Source organism: Schistocerca gregaria, unplaced genomic scaffold (assembly GCF_023897955.1).
Source record: "Schistocerca gregaria isolate iqSchGreg1 unplaced genomic scaffold, iqSchGreg1.2 ptg000255l, whole genome shotgun sequence".
In the NCBI taxonomy this organism is placed as follows: Eukaryota; Metazoa; Arthropoda; class Insecta; order Orthoptera; family Acrididae; genus Schistocerca; species Schistocerca gregaria.
Window position 1 is genome coordinate 1,804,551 of NW_026061761.1, and position 12,913 is coordinate 1,817,463.

The 12,913-nt window shown below is 41.8% G+C and overlaps 1 protein-coding gene across 1 annotated transcript in view; it reads right to left on the reverse strand.

Annotated features, from left to right (window-relative positions):
• LOC126305113 (uncharacterized) overlaps window positions 1-12,913 on the reverse strand; it is a 270,465-nt gene that overhangs the window by 185,977 nt on the left and 71,575 nt on the right. Inside the window, exons 2-3 of the mRNA XM_049992021.1 lie at window positions 7,284-7,352; window positions 6,892-6,975 (exon numbers count right to left, since the gene is read on the reverse strand). Coding sequence (XP_049847978.1) covers window positions 6,892-6,975; window positions 7,284-7,352 — 153 coding nt within the window. The remainder of the gene's footprint in view (window positions 1-6,891; window positions 6,976-7,283; window positions 7,353-12,913) is intronic.

The following is a 12,913-nucleotide window of genomic DNA, read 5'->3' on the forward strand; positions in this document are numbered from 1 at the left end:
TCAAACTGCTGCTGCTCCTGCTGCCTGGGTCGACCAAACCTATGAAATACACACTTATTGATACACTACAGAGGGTAATTTAAAGTTTCATCAACTCTACTCTAGGAGAATAATTGTATCCCACGTATTATACTGTAAATTGCAAGAAACGCCCACTGTGGCCCTGTTTACTTGTTCGAAAGACTGTTTTCTAACTCTCTTTGTACACCGCCAAACATTTATTTTTTTCTGCCACTTCGACCAGTATGTCGCATTCTAAACTGGCATTAAGACGCTCCGATCCACGACCTCTCACAGAAAACTAGACATCACACTATGTAAATCATATTCTTACCACGGATAGCATAACACTGAATTATTTTTAAATAAAACACACTTACAACATAAGGAAACTAGAAGAGTTTGGCAGCGTTGTGGAGAGTTTCCAAACTACCGTGCGAAAGTCTTTCATGACCTCTACATTTCATTTCATATGTCGCCGTGACGGAACAGATGATGTCTTGGCGTTCCATTTGGAGTTATTCGTAATTCTGCACTCATGTATGCGATCGCTGTTTAGCTGCTAACAACCCCTAGAAGTTTGCTCCCACCCACAAAACTTCTCCCCCAACTCCAACAGGCTATCTCACTCGATCATTATATGGTAACCGATGCGTGGATGTGATGCAAAAGACACCTTCGATGTACTGTAATATTAAGCAAGAGACTTCATAGTTCGAAGAATCTTACACTAAGTTCAGCACTGGCCATTGATGTGACAGCATGCCCCCCCCACCCCAATCCCCAATTTCAGTATCACAGCTAAACAGCCCCTTTTACATCACTTTGAGAGTATCATTGTGAATGTGGATAGATTACTGTGCTGTACGTCCAGTAATTGTTAATTCTCGAACACAAACATGATCAAAGTACTCCATTAAGTTTCGGGAATGCAGCCGCATGAATTCTGCTTCTTCTAATATTTCGGCTGTATACCTTTCAGCCATCTTCAGAGAGAGCCGTACGACTGACGCTCCAGCGCTCGCTCCATCCTTTTAAACTCGCGGACCGCGCCACTGCGCATGCGGCCACAGATAAACAAGGCGCCAGTGAAGTTAATCGGCGTCAAAGACGTACAACATATGCATGAGTTACGTCTGTTGCTGCGCATTCGATCCATGCTGGGAGGTCGATGTATTACTGGGAGCTGAACTGTAGCGACGTCTTTGTAAGTTCCATATTGAAAGTGCCGGATTCCATGATTTATCTAATGTGAAACCGCTGTCTCTATTAATTAAATTGTTCGTCAAGCGGATTTCAATGGCCTCTTTTACTACGGAGTCCCAGAAAGATGAAACAGAAGTCAGAATTTCGACATTTTCATATACCATAGAGTGACCAGAATCAATACAATGCTCTGCCACAGCCGATTTACTGGGTTGTAAAAGCCGAGTGTACCTGCGATGTTCCGTACACCTCTCTTGGACTGTACGATTCGTTTGTCCGATATATGAAAGGCCACATTCACATGGTATCTTGTAATCTCCAGGCTTGCGGAGTAGTAAGTCATCTTTAACGGAACCCAGGAGAGCAGCCGTCTTCGCCGGTGGACGAAAAATCACTTTTACTTTATGTTTAGTGAGGATCCTTCCTATTTTGGATGAAAGGCTTCCCACATACGGCAGGAAAGCCATGGATTTAAATGTTTCCTCGTCATCTTCTGCATTCCTTACGGACACCTTAGGTTTTATTTGTAGTGCCTTACGTATCTGTTGTGGAGAATACCCGTTGTCCTCAAAAACTCTCTTCAGATGTAAAAGTTCGTCTTTTAAACTACTTTCATCAGAAATGACGTGTGCTCGGTGTACCAAAGTTCTTAGAACACTACTCGTCTGCGAAGGATGGTGACAGCTATTGGCATGTAAATATAAGTCCGTATGGGTCGGTTTCCGATATACTGCATGACCCAAAGTGCCATCTTCTTTGCGCCGTACCAAGACATCCAAAAATGGAAGACATCCCTCCTTTTCCACTTCCATTGTAAAATGAATTTGTCCATGGATGGAGTTCACATGGTTTAAGAAGTCCTGCAATTTGTCCTCGCCATGGGGCCACACTACGAAGGTGTCATCAACGTACCTCCAAAAAACTGTAGGCTTCAAAATAGCAGACTCCAGGGCCTTCTCTTCGAAGTCCTTCTCCACAACAGATACGTAAGGCACTACAAATAAAACCTAAGGTGTCCGTAAGGAATGCAGAAGATGACGAGGAAACATTTAAATCCATGGCTTTCCTGCCGTATGTGGGAAGCCTTTCATCCAAAATAGGAAGGATCCTCACTAAACATAAAGTAAAAGTGATTTTTCGTCCACCGGCGAAGACGGCTGCACTCCTGGGTTCCGTTAAAGATGACTTACTACTCCGCAAGCCTGGAGTTTACAAGAGACCATGTGAATGTGGCCTTTCATATATCGGACAAACGAATCGTACAGTCCAAGAGAGGTGTACGGAACATCGCAGGTACACTCGGCTTTTACAACCCAGTAAATCGGCTGTGGCAGAGCATTGTATTGATTCTGGTCACTCTATGGTATATGAAAATGTCGAAATTCTGACTTCTGTTTCATCTTTCTGGGACTCCGTAGTAAAAGAGGCCATTGAAATCCGCTTGACGAACAATTTAATTAATAGAGACAGCAGTTTCACATTAGATAAATCATGGAATCCGGCACTTTCAATATGGAACTTACAAAGATGTCGCTACAGTTCAGCTCCCAGTAATACATCGACCTCCCAGCATGGATCGAATGCACAGCAACAGACGTAACTCATGCATATGTTGTACGTCTTTGCCGCCGATTAACTTCACTGGCGCCTTGTTTATCTGTGGCCGCATGCTCAGTGGCCCGGTTCGCGAGTTTAAAAGGTTGGAGCGAGCGCTGGAGCGTCAGTCGTACGGCACTCTCTGAAGATGGCTGAAAGGTATACAGCCGAAATATTAGAAGAAGCAGAATTCATGCGGCTGCATTCCCGAAACTTAATGGAGCAGTCTTTGCGCCGCGAAAACTTGAAGATTCACATGATCAAAGTACATCAAATAACACTTCAAGCTTAGTGTTTAATTTACGATCTATCTCTCGGCGTATGGGAGCCACAGAGCATTCTCCACATCTTAGGGTAAAAGACCAACCTCACACAGTCATTGACCAACACACCCTGCAGCACCGTTAGAGAATTAATCTCGAAGCGATCAGAAGAAGAGCGCTACTCTCCACGCCTCATGGATAAATGTAGCTCTCCAAGTCCCAACCCATCCTAGTGCGCCGGATTTCTCGAGGTGGTGTCATGTCGAGGAGCATGGCACTCCTTATCCATGTATAGCATGAGTTGGATACATTTTTACCTAAATCAACGAAGCTATCAAGTCTACATTATTGTTCTCGAGTCTAGGGTCTGTACTTGGAAGGTATTGGTCAGATTGAGAACATAAACACACACACACACACCTAAGACTGCAACGTTCTGAACTTAAAAACTGGCTATAATGTTAGATAGAAAACCTTTCCCCCCTATCAAACATACATCCTTCTTCACAGTTTCTCTACGCTGTACTATCTTATCGAATGGTGAAACATTTGCTGTGCATCATACGAGCGCAATATAGCTTTGCAAAGACGTATAGTATCCACTGTTCAAATCCGATCATGGTTCAGAAATTATACGATGCCTGCATAAGGACTACATAAAATGATATTACTAGCGAGGGATACATCCTACAAGAAAACAGATAAACGCAAAGCAGCAGCGTCCGAAATGTGAAAATTACAAGTAATTCTGTTACTAACTCTGTAAACAGCGCATCAGTCGGGCAAATCCTACTGAGGGGTTGCAGCGCATCACAAGCTCTTACCACTAAGTTAGTTAGGACGCTCAAGTCTCGATTTTATACCCAAGATGCGACAGGGGTGATCGCATAAATGAAAGTTCCTTTAGAGGAGTGTGTCAGGTTTCTTCACCCATGAGACGGAAGTCCTCTGATGTCCGACAGGTTTACCGTTAACGATCGCAAGTAGACAGTGCAAAAAACACATACGGAACACGTAGCTCTATAGGAGTAGATCGCAGGCTATGTCACGTGACTGATGCATCCGAAATCACTGGTACCTCAGTAGACATACAGTATAATGCAGCCACAATGGGAAAAAAATTACCTCCCTCTCTTATTCCCTTCGTTTTGATGTCCACGTTTTCCGGGATTCCTCTTGTTGCAGCATACTTGGTCTGATATACAAAGCGCTCGGTGCGAACTAGAAGATAGCCGGCCGGAGTGGCTGTTCTAGGCGCTACAGTCTGGGGCCGCGCAACCGCTACGGTCGCAGGTTCGAATCCTGCCTCAGGCATGAATGCGTGTGATGTCCTTAGGTTAGTTAGGTTTAAGTACTTGTAAGTTCTAGGGGACTGATGACCTCAGAAGTTAAGTCCCATAGTGCTCAGAACCATTTGATTTGAACCAGAAGATAGCAAAGTACTTTCTCAAGTTCACCGCATTAGGCTCTATATTCGGTCGATGTATATCTATTCCCTGGTCACTTTTCGCAATTCTATCTATTTGAGGTCAGGTCTATATATGCAATCATGACATAACATCTCGTTCAGTGTTCTAAAACTGATTGTAAATGTATCGCAGGTGCAACCACCAAATGCATTGATCGGGACGTGTAATATAGCACTGCACTCGACTGCATGAAGTCACTTCCACATTCGGAGAGCGTTTGCTTTCTCTCCCATGTACGTTGTTCGGTCGACTGTTTCTGCACGTTTGATGCCTGTATTTAGTTGAGGGAATAAGGACTGTGGTGTGTTGGACACTCGTTTGCCTGTTCCCTAGAGACGTAGAGAATACTGATCATCTCGGATCTGTTAGATGACCGGCTTCGGTACAAGGTAGACGCGATGGTCGAACGGCATTGACAAGTGTTTGCCACTCGCGCCACGGAAGTCGTATTGGAAGAACAAGGAGTGTTTATGTATCTTATGGCGTTTGATATCGTTGATTATTGTAACGAGAAAAAAGAAGAACGGTTGAAAAAATTGTTTATTTTACTTAATGTGTTGGACTTGCTAGAAGCAAGACATGTTCATAAATTATGTGATTGTAAAAACTACGCTATTGTAAATGTATTTGATCGAATTTAATGCTAGACGAATCGGTTGACTTGCAAACATTCGGATATTTATGTGAGAAGTTGTTCTTTGTGGCAGCTGAAATATACCAAGATGAAGCTAAAAGTATTCTGTGAATATCCGCTTATTTCATGAGTAGACAGAGAGAGAGAGAGAGAGAGAGAGAGAGAGAGACTGATAAATTCCGTTAACCAGTAGTATTCTTCGGAGAAGAAGTTTTTGAAGATTGACGTAGCCGGCTATCCCCAGAAGAAGACCGGCTGTACATACATTTCAATGAAAGCATTATTTGCTAAGCTGTACCCTCGAAACGATTCAAAATAAAGTTGAACGAAATCTTAATAGCCAAATGTAATTGCAAGACAACCCCTATATTAATCTAGTAAACAATGTAAAAATGTTGACCTCAGCAGCAATAATTTAATCTGTAAACATAAGATGATCCTGTATTTTTCGAATGAAGAACTTGGGAAAAACTTCATGATATAATCTGATAATTGCAGTAATTTTGAACTATGTGTGTCTATGCCATCAAAGTCAATACGCTGAGCCACAAGCTATGCCAATCTTCATTAGTCAGCTTGTTGTCCCCAGGACACTGTAAATTATGTATCTGTAGTCAGAACAGACATTTATTAATTGCCACTCCTGTAAATAGGTTATACTTCGTAGACCTTTGTAAGTTACTATCCTGAATTTGCGCAAATTAATAAACAATTTCCACTGCAAGTTTGTTAGTAAATACACGGCAGAGATCATTTAGCATAAGAGAAATGGAGATGATATGCTGGTACTATTCTGTGGAAATATATACAGGATCAAGGACCAACAACATGTTAATACAACTCAACTACTTACTTCCAAGTATTAAACACAAGGTGGAATTCTCTAGGGTTAACTTCTTGCAAATGACCATTGCTAACAGTAATGACATCCACCGAGAGATAGAGGTATCCATAACTCGTCACACCAAAATGAAATGTACATGAATTCTTTCAAATCAATGACTGCCCAAGTTATAAAATAACATGTAAGTCTAGCAGAAGTTAAGAAGATATTGTCACTACTGGGAAAGGCTGCTTTTATGAATGATTAAACAGTGAGTACAAGTGACCAACCGGTTAAAAATAAAAATATAACAACTGGGGCTCAAACAACAAATAACAAAAATCTGCTCTACAATCCTATTAGGAGAGACCCCCCCCCCCTTTTTTTCCTTTTTTTTTGGGGGGGGGGGGGAGTGCTTGATGGTCTACTAGATTTCATATGAGCAATACGTCAAAGAAATACACCAGGCAACACATAAACAAGTCTGTTTACGCAGCTGAGGAGTTCTTAAGTTGACTGTGGTGTGTGTGTGTGTGTGTGTGTGTGTGTGTGTGTGTGTGTGTGTGTGACTATTTGTACACTATGCAGTTGAGCAGATCAAAGATACATCCTTCCTAATGAAAGTGAAACGACATCATAAAAGTTTCACTTTCATAGCAAGACCTGTACCTTAAGCAAGCACATATTGTACGAAGTCAAGGGACTCGTTAAGGATACCTTCGTTGAAATGTAAATTTGTAACTACTTTAATTAATTCCTGGAAAATTTATTAAAGAAACAAACAGGAAACTTTATATTGCCCAAGATATCACTGGAGGAATGAAATGTGTGTTCCAAATAAAAAAGGTGTCATACATGAAAAATAACCGTTTTGAAAAAAAAAACAGATGCAACACACACCTGTCCTTCATGTGTGTTGCCAATTTCTGTGTCCATAACTGGCTGCTCCTGCTTCACCTGCTTAACCGAGGGTTCCCAAGTCTCCTGTAACACAAAACAAGTAATCCAGGAACACACAAAAACATAAAAGACAAAGTCAATAATGAACTTTCAATTCTGAAACAGGTTGCTTGCAGTAACAAAATCACTGTAATGTTGTAGAAAAATTACACAAGGAAATAAAAGATAGGGTTTAAAACAAATCTTCAGTGATAAGAGTAACTGAACACCAGTACAACAACAACAAGAGAAGTCAAAATAATATTGCATAACAAAATATTAGTCACCCCTATTTGGTCATGAAAATAAAAATGAGTAGATTTAAAAAGATTGTCATTTCATTTGTACAATACCTGCATCTCATATTCGTTGTCAAATGATTCTCCAGGAATTTCTCTCTTCACTGATATCCTTTTCCAGCCCTGCAAACAAATTTATTAAATTATAGCTTTATTCGGACCCTACATGCAAAAGGATGACTACATATACGAGCAGAGAATGAGACTACATCGTCGAACCACATCCCCGCCCACTTTACACACATCTAAGTATCCCTAGTGCCCCTACTTGCCTCCAACTCTACCATTTGAAGACCTGTGAGGACTGTCCACATGTAGTGAGTAATGAGAGCAATCAGTTAAGTATGATATATACTTCAATCAAAATAACAAAGGACCGAAAACCAAACACGGGATCTGGACTGATGTTGTCGGTTCACCTCCGTCACACACAGATTATAGATATGGCAGCTACAGCTGTGTGTTTCCATTCTAGGCAGATTCACACTCTGCCCATTAAGGTACAGTATTATTTTTTTATTTATTGCTTATTTAGACTGAGCAGATTAAGGCCTCATTATGGTCCCATACCTCAATCAGTATAAACAGAGCCCTTGTGATGTCGATCTATCTGTCTGTCAAATACCCATTTTTTCAGGAACAGACATACCAAGTCGAAATTCAATGCACATACTACGATCTACGGTCCCTCGGAGGTGTACGAAGTTGTAGCTTCTAAGTTAATCCAATCAAAAGCTACCGACAGCCATTTGTGTCCAATATTTTGATTCTTCCAAACTCACCTAACAAAACCTAGGGGGTACTTTCTGTTAGACTATAACACTAAAATTTGGCAAGATGCAGTACAAATAAAGGAAGAAAGTCCAAAAATTGGTAACCTGTAAATATATCACACAAAAAAATATTTATTTTGTCATTCGTCACCAGAGTCCAAAATTAAAAGCAAATCATTCTCGAAAGTTTCGAAATTCCTGGGATTGATATTTTGCCAGTATCAGTGTCAACAATAGCAAAAATTGTCACAATTCTCAATTCCCAGCACAGATGAACATAATTTAGTTTATACTACAGACACAGACAGTGAAATAACCAGATTATGACCTCAGTGCACGAGTGTCACTCGCACCTGGCCTTTTCTATTAATATTAATAATAATAATAATATAATAAAGGCATTAAAAAGATACAGATTGATTTAGCAAAAAGAAAAAAAAAACGACATGTCAGTGACGGGCTGTTAGGAAATAACAGAACTCTGCTGACAAGATGGAACAGAAAGTTGTGGGGGATGGGGGACAGACAAGAGAGAGGTACAGACTAGTAGATGGGAGAGATGGGAAGATGGCTACTGTGATGTAAAGTGATCATTAACTGTGTTCTCAAGTTTTAAAGGCATTTAAATTGCATGTTAACTGCGCCACCAAAAACTCTGTGCAACTGACAGTGAAATAATGGGTGCGATTTAAGAAATTTTGCTATTCGTATGGCCAATTTCTTCAGCAAATTTAGACAACACTGCTTCTGGATGTACAGGCCACTGAATCCCATCTGTTGACTGATGAGAGCAATGGGGCAAAGTATGTGCCACCCCACTTTCCATTGTTGCCATATTTATTCAAGATGGCGGCGATTATGTCATACAAGATGGCGGTATGTAGACTTGGCAACAGCGTATGGCGTCATCCAAGATGGCGGCTTTTGGCGAGAAAATAGGCGAATCGTGCTATGTCCACTAATCTAACCAACAGAAAAAACGGCGGGAATTTCGAATTTTGGCCGGAAAATATGCCAATTGGGCTGCATCCCTTAACGTAAGCCTCCAGAAAAAATAGGCGTGAAATTCAAATTCCATCAGGATAAGGCATGCAGAACCATACTTGTCTTTATTATTATTCATTATTAGTGATTATCATTTATTAACATTCATTACCATTTATTATTATTATTTATTATTGTTGACCAGCCTCCACTAGACAACCCATTCAAATTCAAATTCCAGCACGATAATGGCAGCAAAACAGTTCTTGTCCTTATTACTATTGATTATTATTCATTATCATTCATCATTTATTATTATTATTATTTATTATTCCCAGAATGAGATTTTCACTCTGCAGCAGAGTGTGCGCTGATATGAAACATCCTGACAGATTAAAACTGTGTGCCAGACCGAGACTCGAACTCGGAACCTTTGCCTTTCGCGGGCACACAGTTTTAATCTGCCAGGAAGTTTCGTATGAGCGCACACTCTGCTGCAGAGTGAAAATCTCATTCTGGAAAGATCCCCCAGGCTGTGGCAAAGCCATGTCTCCGTCCGCAACATCCTTTCTTTCAGGAGTGCTAGTTCTGCAACGTTCACAGGTGAGCTTCTGTAAAGTTTGGAAGGTAGGAGACGAGGTAGTGGCAGAAGTAAAGCTGTGAGGACGGGGCGTGAGGCAAAAGTCCCGAGTTCGAATCTCGGTCTTGCACACAGTTTTAATCTGCCAGGAAGTTTTATTATTTATTATTATTGGCCTATCTCCTCTAACTTAGAAAATCGCACCATGTTCAAATTCACACTCCATAATCTCCGGAAAACCATACTTCTATTTATTATCATTTTTTAGCATGCCTCGTGATGACTGGGTGTTGTGTGTTGTCCTTAGGTTAGTTAGGTTTAAGTAGTTCTAAGTTCTAGGGGACTGATGACCATAGATGTTAAGTCCCATAGTGCTCAGAGCCATTTGAACCATTTATTAGCATTTGTTATGATTTATTATTATTTATTCAAGATGGTCGATTTTTGCGGCAAGAAAGCCAGTTCCCTTACGTCCGTAACAAAAAACCTCTCATAAATTCAAACACGATGATTTGTCACACCTGCGAAAAAAAAAGAGACCAATTGGGCCATGTGCATTAACCTAAGTCCACCTGTTTGAATTTTTCGCCCTCACTTATTGTTTCAGTCCTAATCTATGAAAATCGCGTCAAATGGTAATTCTACTTCTACACCGCTTGTGAATTCGTGGGAAAAGGACTGAAGTTTTTATTCCAAACAGTACCGTCATCACTTGATCTCCAACAGAGTTAGTACATATCTTAAAAGTTCGCAGTCCAGTCGCCACGAGGTCCCCAGTCCAACTGAATTAGTTCATATGGTCGCCGGACTGCGCGCCACCGGCAAACGAGCGGTCGCCTGATGTGACGGCCGTCTGATGCGTCAGTGCCCGCTGCCGGTCCAGCGGCCGCTCACGTCACAGAATGCTGCCGCCGACTCGCTTCGGATGCCCGTGTTGGCCCGCGAGGCATGCATGTACACAGACATACAGAAAACAGAGCAAGCGCTCTCCGAATGTGGAGGTGACTGGATTCGCCTGGTTTACATTTACAGGCAATTTTAGAACATAGAACGATACGTTATGTCGCGGCCGCATGGATGGATCTGACGTAAAATCGAAAGAAATGCGAAAACTGATTAGCGCATAGGTATAAACTAACGTTATATATACCGAAATGCGGTGAAAATGAGAACGAACTTGCTTATCTTCTGGTTCGGAGGGGGGAATTTATACATAGAGTCACGTATGCTGCAACAAGAGGAATGCAGGAAAACGACGACATCGAAGGTAGCGGACTAAGGAAGGTAGTCAATTTTTTCTCGTTGAGTTGGTTTTATTGTATATGTCTACTGAGGTAGTAGTGATACACACGAATTGAATACTGTTTTTGATGCTTTTGAGGAGAACAGAGAATCATTCACTTCTAAACTTACTCACATCTGTGTTGAAGGATAACAGAGAGCGTACGGGATGATCGATTGAGACAGAGCTGTAACTACGTACGATTTAAACGTTGACTAATTTTTTCTAGAGTAGGACAAGTTGCTGAAGGTCGATTTTTTTCCAGTGTTCTATCTGGACGCTTTAGTCACGTGATATAGCCTGCGTTCCAGTCGTATGCAGCTACAATACTTTACACGATACATTGGATGATTTACGTAAAAATGTGTCGAACTACGTTCAGTATAAATATCACTCCGTTCTTGTTCTTCTTAACTGTGTGCTATTAAATGAAGGCACTTTGAGATCTATTACTATAGATCGATATGGAGTGCTAAGCTCCAATACTTGGGTGCATCTCGAGAAATGTGGTGCGCTTGGAGGGGTTAGGACTAAGAAGGCTCTATTCAGTCAGGAGAGGTGAAGTGTAGCTATATTCGCCTGCTCGATTGAGGATTAATTGGGTAGCGATGTTGCGGGGTAGGCTGGTCAATGCCGAGGTGAGGACGGTCTTTTAACGAAGGAGGGCGAGATTGCTCTGTGACCGCCATAGGCAGAGACATTGATCGAGTACTATGCGCGAGGTCTTAGATATATGTATGTCGTTGTCTGGTACTCTTTGATCGTTTTTATGTGTTCGAGAATCAAGTGTGAATGGATGTACTGAGCAGTCATCTATCAATGCTCCTAATGATACCTGAAAAGTAGACGAGGTACGGCTTAGCTATGATACTGAAATTAGGAAAACATGCTGTCACACGATTCGCCAGTGCTGGACTTACTGTAAAATTTTTCGCGATATCAGTTGTGATTGATAATATTACAGTAGATCCGTGGTGTCTTATTCATACCATCTGTGCATTGGGTACCACGTAATGATTGAGTGAGAATGCTTGTTTGAGTTGGGGAACAAATTCTGGTTGATGGACCGCAACTTCTGAAGTTGCTATCAGCGAAAACGGTGATCCCGTCCTTGTGCGCAAAATGAACAATCACTAGGGATTTAACGCAGAGTTATCAACTATTGGGTCACTGCGACATATGAGTTTAAATGTAGAGGCTGTCAATCACTTTCGGGGGGGGGGGGGGAGGTAGTTTGGAAAGTCACCACAACGGCACCAGGCTCTTCTAGTTTCCTTGTGTTGTGGCTGTCCTTCATTTAAAATCATTCAATGTTATGCTATCGACTGTAAGAATATGATTTACAAGGAGCAAGGTATAGTTTCCTGTGAGAGGTCGTGCATCAGTCCGTGCTGATGTCTGTGCAGGGCAGGAATTCTAGTTAGTCAGAAGTGTATGGCACGCTACAGTACTAGGACTGGGCTTAATATTCACGACTACGAGGTGAATTTTATAATATTATATTAAAAATACACTCCTCGAAACTGAAATAAAAACACCGTGAATTCATTGTCCCAGGAAGGGGAAACTTTACTGATACATTCCTGGGGTCAGATACATCACATGATCACACTGACAGAACCACAGGCACATAGACACAGGCAACAGAGCATGCACAATGTCGGCACTAGTACAGTGTATATCCACCTTTCGCAGCAATGCAGGCTGCTATTCTCCCATGGAGACGATCGTAGAGATGCTGGATGTAGTCCTGTGGAACAGCTTGCCATGCCATTTCCACCTGGCGCCTCAGTTGAACCAGCGTTCGTGCTGGACGTGCAGACCGCGTGAGACGACGCTTCATCCAGTCCCAAACATGCTCAATGGGGGACAGATCCGGAGATCTTGCTGGCCAGGGTAGTTGACTTACACCTTCTAGAGCACGTTGGGTGGCATGGGATACATGCGGACGTGCATAGTCCTGTTGGAACAGCAAGTTCCCTTGCCGGTCTAGGAATGGTAGAACGATGGGTTCGATGACGGTTTAGATATACTGTGCACTATTCAGTGTCCCCTCGACGATCAC